Here is an 8,645-nt window from a genome sequence, read left to right as displayed (position 1 = left end):
TTGGTTTACGCGGGAGACCAATACAACTTCAAGACAAGAAGTTTGCACCACTTATGTAGGCCACAGGCGTCCTTCCGTTCTCCCGAAGGAGAGGAGACACTGAGGCCTCCCCGGTCAGATCTTAGAAGCCCAGGCATAATTAGTAAGCGTGGTGGGTTCCGCGCTCCAGATGGAGACTCAGCCAGAGTGAGAGAGAGAGCGACATGGGGAGACCAAGTTTCCATGAACAAGGCCCGCACTTTATTTTCCAAAGTAGTTTTTATACCTTAAGTTATGCCTAGAGGATAATGGGGGAAGGGGTAGAGTCATGCAGTAAGCCAGGCTTTCTTCCTGCAAACTTATCATATGCAAAAGTTTAGGTGATTTGCATCATCTTCTGGCCCGGAGGCCTGTTAACATTTTAAGGCCCTTTCTTCAGAAAACTTATTTTTCTCTAAAGATGATTAGGCAGGCACCACCCTCCAAAAGCATTAAAGTTGCATTCCTATAGGGCAAAGGTGTGGTGGGCTACAACAAAAAAGAATTAACTCAAGGGTCCAAGGTTACAAACATTAAAGCTACTACTTACACCAATTATACTAATCAATACACTGCCAGGGACACAGCAGGTAAGGGATATGGAAACTTAGCAGCAAACATTGGCCCAACAAGTGAAAAACCCTTCACCAATATAATTTCTAATCAATCTTTTAACTGCTCAAAGGAATCTGTATTTAGACAGTTTAGAACATCTCATGCCTCTCACAGTTGGGAGGCTCTGAGCAATCACATGTGGCCGGAAAAACCTATTCCGACAGGCTAGAGGATTTCCAAAGGAGTTTGTAGGTTGAAACACTGTCACACCCAGGAATTATTAACTGGAGCTGTAAGCTAACTCTTTTTTCAGAGAGAGGTAGTGGGGGACAGCCCCCCGTAAAGTCAGAGGTGTAGGTGAAAGCACAAAGCAGAAAGTAGGCAGACTCTAGTTTTGGGGGTAGATGCTCGAGAATTTCCAGGGGGACTCCTGAGGCTCGATCCCGCCTTTGCGTATGCCGAGCCTCCTTCCTCATGACCTTTGCCATAGGCAGAGTTCCTCACACTGGCTCCCGGCAGTGATAGAATTCTAGTTGAGCTATTCCAGATCCTGAAAGATGATGCTGTGGAAAGTGTTCCACTCAATATGCAATATGCAATATACACTCAATATGCAATATGCCGGCTCCCAGCATATATATATATAGTAATAAATGTTTTTCTAGGTCCTAAAAGGGAATTCCCATGACTTTTGTGGATTTTGTCTGTTCCTTGTACTTGTCTCTTTTGAAATGCTTCTCTTGAGCTGGAAAAGGCAGTAAGTTACGTGACATAATTTCCAGAATAAAAGTTTCAATTTTGATGTGATTGGATAATCAGACTTCCTTTTCCATCTGAGCATCAGATGCCCTAGGGCAGGCATGTGAACCATCAAGGCTCTCATTAAGTTGATATGGAATGTGGAAGATCCAGTCATGCTCTCAAACATTCATGATCATGAGCCTTGAGCTGCCCCAAGACTGTATTTGCCACCAGTCGAAAATGTCACCAATGTTCAGTAAAAATAAAGCAAATCATGAGTAATATTATGATGTGCATGTGCTAAATTGCTTCAGTCATTTCTGACTCTTTGTGTCCCCATGGACTGTAGCCCACCAGGCTCCTCTGTCCATGGGATTCTCCAGGCAAGAATAGTGGAGTGGGTTGCCAGACTCTCCTCCAGGGGATCTTCCCAATCCAGAGATCAAACCCACATCTCCTGCAGCTCCTGCATTGCAGGCAGATTCTTTACTGATGAGCCACAGGGAAAGCCTCCAATGTCATGATAAGAGATAGAAAAAATAGACATTTCTGAAGAGTACAGCAAATCCTTAAATCTATGCATGACTTGGACTTCCCATCTACATAGTCCTCTAAGCTATTTTGCATAGGATGGCTTGAGTAGATTTCTGTAACTTAAAATCAAGAGTTCTATATAACACAGTTTTTTGTTGTTGTAGTTTCATTGTGGGGTTTGTTTGTTTGTTTTTTCCCTCAGGTTTGTGGGATCTTAATTCCCCAAACATGGATTGAATTCCTTCCCTCAACTCAACTTGCCTCAGCAGTGAAAGCATGGAGTCGTAACTACTGGACCGCCAGGAAACTTTCGTCTACATAATAATACAGCATAATAATACAGTTCTTAAAGTCTAAGTGCAGTCTACAAACTTCGTCACGGAGACAAGCAACAGTGTAGGCAAGGTTTCCCAAGTCCCTATGATGTCTGCTAGTTTTAGCACCCAGATGGGGCACCCACCAAATTTGCTCAACTCAAATGGATGAAAGGGGATAAGAAATCACATTCGATATAAGATTGTGTCATTGCTCATTATGTCTGCACCAAACTCTTGTTTCATGAAATCCCTAGAGACTCGGGAGTCATATTCAGGACTATGTGCAGAACCTGCCTATTTCTATTTCCTCAAATTTTTGAGGCAGACACTGAGAGATTCTTTAACTCCTTTCTCTGGGAGGCCTGTAACAGATTCAAAGAAAATCAGTAAAAAGATGATAACGAATGATTATTAAGGGGATTCTACTCTAGTGAAACCCTTGATACAACCTACTAAGACAAATCTTTAATTCAACAATGCATGCAAGTTGATACACATTCTGAAAAAAGAAGTACTATAGAAGTGATTACACAAATTTCCAACCTTCATGGCCACTGGGAAATGAATGAGATAGAGATCAACATAGTCCAGTTGAAGATCTTTCTGTGACTTTTCCAAGGCTGGTCGGACCAAATCTGGTCAAAGGAAAGTGCACCAAAGCTTCAGAGATTAAAGAATGGAAGCTGTGTTAATAATACTTTAGGAAATTTTTTTTGGGGGGGGGGGGGTTTGGCGGTTGCTTACCCATGGATTTTGGAATATTACTTCACTGACCAAGGATTGAATCTGGGCTCATGGCAATAAAGCACTGAGTCTTAACCATTGGACCACCAGGGAATTGCAATACTTTAGGAATGTAACACAGAGAAGGCGATGGCACCCCACTCCAGTACTCTTGCCTAGAAAATCCCATGGACGGAGGAGCCTGGTGGGCTGCAGTCCAGGGGGTCGCAAAGAGTCGGACACGACTGAGAGACTTCACTTTCAGTTTTTACTTTCATGCATTGGAGAAGGAAATGGCAACCTACTCCAGTGTTCTTGCCTGGAGAATCCCATGGACAGAGCCTGATGGGCTACCGTCTATGGGGTCGCACAGAGTCAGACACGACTGAAGCGACTTAGCAGCAGCAACAGCAGCAGCAGGAATGTAACAATAAACACGGGTCACCAAACAATTCTTCACCAAACAATGATCTTATTATACAATAGTCACCTGGGCACAATCAGTTGCCCACATGTGCATACACAAAACACACACACAGCACCTTTGAAGTATAGAAAATGTCTTCTCTCTTCACAGTGCCATCTGCAATCTTGCTTCGAATGGCTTGGCCAACCTGCTCTTCATTTTGCTACACACAAGCACAGTCAATATGGTGGAACCCAACCTCTATAGCGAATTTGGTTGCCTCCAGAGCTTCGCTCTTAGGAACATACATGAGCAACAAAGGTAGTACTTACATATTCACATGGGTTAAAAGATTGTTAAAGCACAAGCTTTGATCTTCCCAAGATTCAACTTTTCTTTGGGTAGTTCCGTGTGCATGTGATGAACCCATGACAGTTTCCTGAATGTTCCTGGTCACCAACTAAATGGACACCCAGGAACTCATCAACCTCAGGCAATCAGTGGTTGATCAGAGGACCCAAAGGCCACCTCCAGGTTCAATGATTTGCTGTTAGAACCCATGGATAGGATTTATACTGTGAGATGTCTGAAGAAAAATTGACAAAGGTATAAGATGTATGGTAAAAGCATCAAGAAACAAGGTGAAAACTTCTAGGACTTCTGGCTACCAGTGAAGCCACACAGAATACACTATATATATATATATATTCAAGGTATACAAAATGATATTGTCATATAAGTGCATACATGCTAAGTTGCTTCAGTCATGTCTAACTCTGCCACCCTATGGCAACCATAGCCCACCAGGCTCCTCTGTTCAAGGGATTCTCCAGGCAAAAATCCAGGAGTGGATGGCCATGCCCTCCTCCAGGGTTCTTCCCAACCCAGGGATTGAACCCTTAACCTCTTATATCTCCTGCATTGGCAGATAGGTTCTTTACAACCAGCACCAGGTGGCACTAGTGGTAAAATAGTGTTAAGTACTGCTTATAATTACCCACTGTTATTGATGATCACAATCAAGCTACCAGGAGATCCATCACCTCATGTAGCTAATTTGTGAGGGGGTTTGTGACAACACTGAAAATCTGCTCTTTTAGCAAATCTCAAGATAGAATCCATTATTATTAACTGGAGTCACTGTGCTGAACATCAGGGGTCAAGACTTCTTCATCTCAAACTGAAGGTCTGTCCCTTTGACCAACATCTTTCCCTTTTTCTCAGCCTTGTCCTCAACTTCTGGTCACCATTACTCTACTCTCTTCTTCTGTGAGTTTCACTTTTTTAGATTTCACCCATATAGAGATCATGAAGTATTTGTCTTTCTATTTCTGGCTTCTCTCATTTAACTTAATGTTCTCCAGGTTGATCTATATGGTTGCAAATGGCAAGATTAACTTTGTTTTTAATGCTGCATAATACTCAATTTCTTATTATGTGATTCAGAATCTTTCCTGTTTCAAGGAACTAGATAATTGGTCTAACTTCCCTCTGTTGGGTCCTGGTTTTTCTTAAATACTCAGTTATTTGGGACTGTACCGAGGAATGAACCAGTGAGCTTCAGTATAGCCTGGTCCCTTCCCTCCCCTCATCCCACTTTGCACTACAAGGAAACAAGCCCTGTCTTCTGTCTTGAAAGGGTCTCTGAATAGTTCCTTCTGTTTTATAGATGAAGAAATGAGACACAAAATTTAATGACCAGTCAGCCCCTTGTCTGGAGAAGGCAATGGCACCCCACTCCAGTACTCTTGCCTGGAAAATCCCATGGATGGAGGAGCCTGGTAGGCTGCAGTCCATGGGGTTGCTAAGAGTTGGATACGACTGAGCGACTTCACTTTCATTTTTCACTTTCATGCATTGGAGAAGGAAATGGCAACCCACTCCAGTGTTCTTGCCTGAAGAATCCCAGGGACGGGGGAGTCTGGTGGGCTGCCATCTACGGGGTCCCACAGAGTCAGACACGACTGAAGTGACTTAGCAGTAGCAGTAGCAGCCCCTTGTCACAGCTGCATACTCTAAAGACCAGATGGACAGAAAACTTTCTGGTTCCCAGTCTAGAGATTTATCCACTAGCCCCTCGTTTCCAAGCAATGAAAACTATACTTTAATAAAAAGACACAACAAAACCCAAGAATACATTATGAAGCCTGGCCTGTAAGACTGTAGCTTATCCCCTCAAATGACACTACAATTCCCATTAGAAGACGTAGTCAAGCAGAAACAGAAGTATAGCAAAAAATACAGCTGCAATGTGTCTAGCCTGGGACCAAGCAGACACTCATAGTAGAAAAGCAATTCTCTCCCATTAGTTTTCAGCCATTTCATCTTCAGGACCTTGTATCTCAAATATTTCTCATGTCTTTTTGGAAGGAGGAAGCAGTTCTGAAACTAATAAAATATACAGAGAAACCTGGCTATTGCAATCCCCCTCAGAGAGAAGCAGCTGACAGTCAATGTTCTGGACAGCAGAGTCTCACTGCTTCTGCTAAGCTGGGAAAGAGATGGAAACTGGAGGGGAACCCAGAGAAATCTGCAGGTGAGCACAGCCTCAGACCCTGATGCAGAGTGAAGATTGGATGCTCTCTCCCGTTTCACAAGGCATGGTTTTAGCCTGGTTAGTGGAACCCCATGACCCTCCCAGAGTCACACAGGAGCTTAGTGCTTGACAATTCAAGTCCCTTCCAATTATGTTACATGCACTACTATTTATATCTCAACCCCAAACCACCTCTGTTACCTCTTTAGGTACAGCGGTGCCAAATCCCAGGACAGGAATGAAGTGGCTGTCATTTAGCTTCACTCTCTGGCCTTCAGGATCCATTGCCTGTTTCTAATCTGAATAAGCAGACTGATTTTTTTCTTCTGCTTTACAGGTTATAAATAACAGGACATTAACACCCCAGCTGACTGTCCAATGTTAGCAGATATATTGGAGGAGGATAAGGATTAAACCAGTGCCCATAGAGTAAGAAGAGAATTGAATCAAGTACAATTGTTTTTTTTAATTAGAAAAAACTTAAGTTATGTAATGATAATATCTGCCAAACAATTATTGGCCAAACATTACACAGAAACCTCCACATATCAGTCAATTCACTTTTCTAATTATGAAGCCCACTTTTGATCAAAGATCAACTGAAACAACTCCTTCATAGTACAGAAAGACACACTAATCACACAATTAAGTGTTAATTATTAAGCATTTTCCAAAATGTAATCTCTTAATAAAGAATCAAAATGTGAAACAAACCAAATTTGCCTTTTTAAATTTTCCAGCAGCAATATTATTTTGCTTTACACACCTATGGTGGTGGAGGTATAATCAGTAAGTCATGTCTGACTTTTTTAAAACCCCATGGACTGTACCCAGCCCGGCTCCACAGTTCATGGAATTTCCTGGTTAGAATACTGGAGTGGGTTGCCATTTCCTACAACACAGTATCTTCCTGATCCAGATATCCAACCCAAGTCTCTTGTTCACTTACATTGGCAGGCGAATTCTTACCACTGGGCCACCTGAGAAACCCTTACAGACATGACTAGGGTGAAATTCTGAAAAGGATACCAAGACCAGACATTTTGGCAAAGTGTTTATTGGTGTTAATCATTAGTAATTTGTGGGTACCATGTGCAGGTTCAAACTGACTCTTTTTTGTTTGTTTGTTTTGTTTTTTGTTTTTTTTTTTTTTTTGCGGCCCTGAAAAGGGCCTTTGGTGGAAATATTAGGAACGCCAAGAAACGGCAGCTTAACCCCCAAAGCCGTAGAGGGTGCGGCCCTGGCGTTTCAGCGTGTAGACCACATCCATGGCTGTGACAGTTTTGCGCTTGGCATGCTCGGTGTAGGTGACCGCATCACGGATCACATTTTCCAGGAACACCTTCAACACCCCGCGGGTCTCCTCATAGATGAGGCCAGAAATACGCTTAACTCCTCCACGCCGAGCCAGACGACGGATGGCGGGCTTGGTGATACCCTGGATGTTATCGCGAAGAACCTTGCGGTGACGCTTTGCGCCACCTTTTCCAAGGCCCTTCCCGCCCTTGCCGCGTCCAGACATGGTAAAGCTGCCAAGAGAACTTCCAAAACAGCCCAAACTGACTCTTGAGTGTTTATACCTTGTACTAAGTTACATAACTTTTTAGAATACTCTTATTATGTAATCATTATATATTTTACATAGTTTATTATTATGCTAAACATTATTCATAAAAGAAAAACTTATAAACAACTGAAATTGCAACAAATTTGGGAAGAGTAAGGGAAATCATGATGCACTGGTACAAGTGGATGTTGTGACGGAAAATTCAATTGAACACATAGAGTGATGTCAGCAAAATAGTGAGCTAGGAGGAGTGAAGTCTCCCTTGGAAAGGGAAGTATGGAAAGAGAAAGCACCTGAAAAATGTCATAGGAGTTCTGGGAAAGAGTCAAACAAACATCTACAACAACAAAGTGAACACATAACTAGGGAAGATCCAGAAGACTGGAAGGATATTTCTGTGTGTTTTTCTTTTCACACTCATCTCTCCCCTGACTTGAACAGAGCCACCTTGATCCGTAAAATGCAGCGGCTTAGCACCCTGCTACTTCCCTCAAAGTAGACTCATCGCAGAAATCCTTACCTGCAATATTCTCCCCTACTTGGTGCTTGCCTGGAAACTGGTGTCCATTTCACTTATTTCTGAGCTTGAACTGAAGAGCAGCTGGAGTGGCTCGTTACAGCTACAGGGGGACTAGATATATATGGGGCCAGGGTCAGGGAGTAAGGGTGGAGACACACACAAGACCATGTAAAACTCTGATAGAACTAGGGTATGGACTTGGGGAATAGTAAGGAATTCTTATGGGCAGAAAGTGAAAAAGAACTAAAGAGCCTCTTGATGAAAGTGAAAGAGGAAAGTGAAAATGTTGGCTTAAAGCTCAACATTCAGAAAACAAAGATCATGGCATCCGGTCCCATCACTTCATGGCAAATAGATGGGGAAACAGTGGAAACAGTGGCTGATTTTATTTTGGGGGGCTCCAAACTCACTGCAGATGGTGACTGCAGCCATGAAATTAAAAGACACTTACTACCTGGACTCCTTGAAAAGAAAGTTATGGCCAACCCAGACACCATATTAAAACGCAGAGACATTACTTTGTCAACAAAGGTCCGTCTAGTCAGGGCTATGGTTTTTCCAGTAGTCATGTATGGATGTGAGAGTTGGACTATAAAGAAAGCTGAGTGCAGAAGAATTGATATTTTTGAATTGTGGTGTTGGAGAAGAGTCTTGAGAGTCCCCTGGATGCAAAGAAATCCAACCAGTCCATCTTAAAAGAGATCAGTCCTGGTGTTCATTGGAATGAC

At 42.7% G+C, this 8,645-nt stretch overlaps 1 protein-coding gene and 1 pseudogene across 1 annotated transcript; both read right to left on the bottom strand.

Moving 5' to 3' along the window:
* Positions 1-6,115, bottom strand: part of LOC104985988 — a 9,535-nt pseudogene extending 3,420 nt beyond the window's left edge.
* Positions 6,116-7,040: 925 nt separating this feature from the next.
* Positions 7,041-7,377, bottom strand: LOC104985989 (histone H4-like). The gene has a single exon (XM_010836390.1). The coding sequence runs from the start codon at positions 7,350-7,352 to the stop codon at positions 7,041-7,043; it is 312 nt and encodes a 103-aa protein (XP_010834692.1). The 5' UTR covers positions 7,353-7,377.
* Between the last annotated feature and the right edge of the window lie 1,268 nt (positions 7,378-8,645).

This window comes from Bison bison, unplaced genomic scaffold (genome assembly GCF_000754665.1).
Source record: "Bison bison bison isolate TAMUID 2011002044 unplaced genomic scaffold, Bison_UMD1.0 scf7180017864063, whole genome shotgun sequence".
In the NCBI taxonomy this organism is placed as follows: Eukaryota; Metazoa; Chordata; class Mammalia; order Artiodactyla; family Bovidae; genus Bison; species Bison bison.
Note: the sequence above shows the minus strand (reverse complement) of the source record. Positions and strands in the feature narration are given on the sequence as shown.

What these genes read in the sequence shown, in the direction of transcription:
- LOC104985989 (XM_010836390.1), bottom strand. Translation starts at nt 7,352, where the DNA reads ATGTCTGGACGCGGCAAGGGCGGGAAGGGCCTTGGAAAAGGTGGCGCA.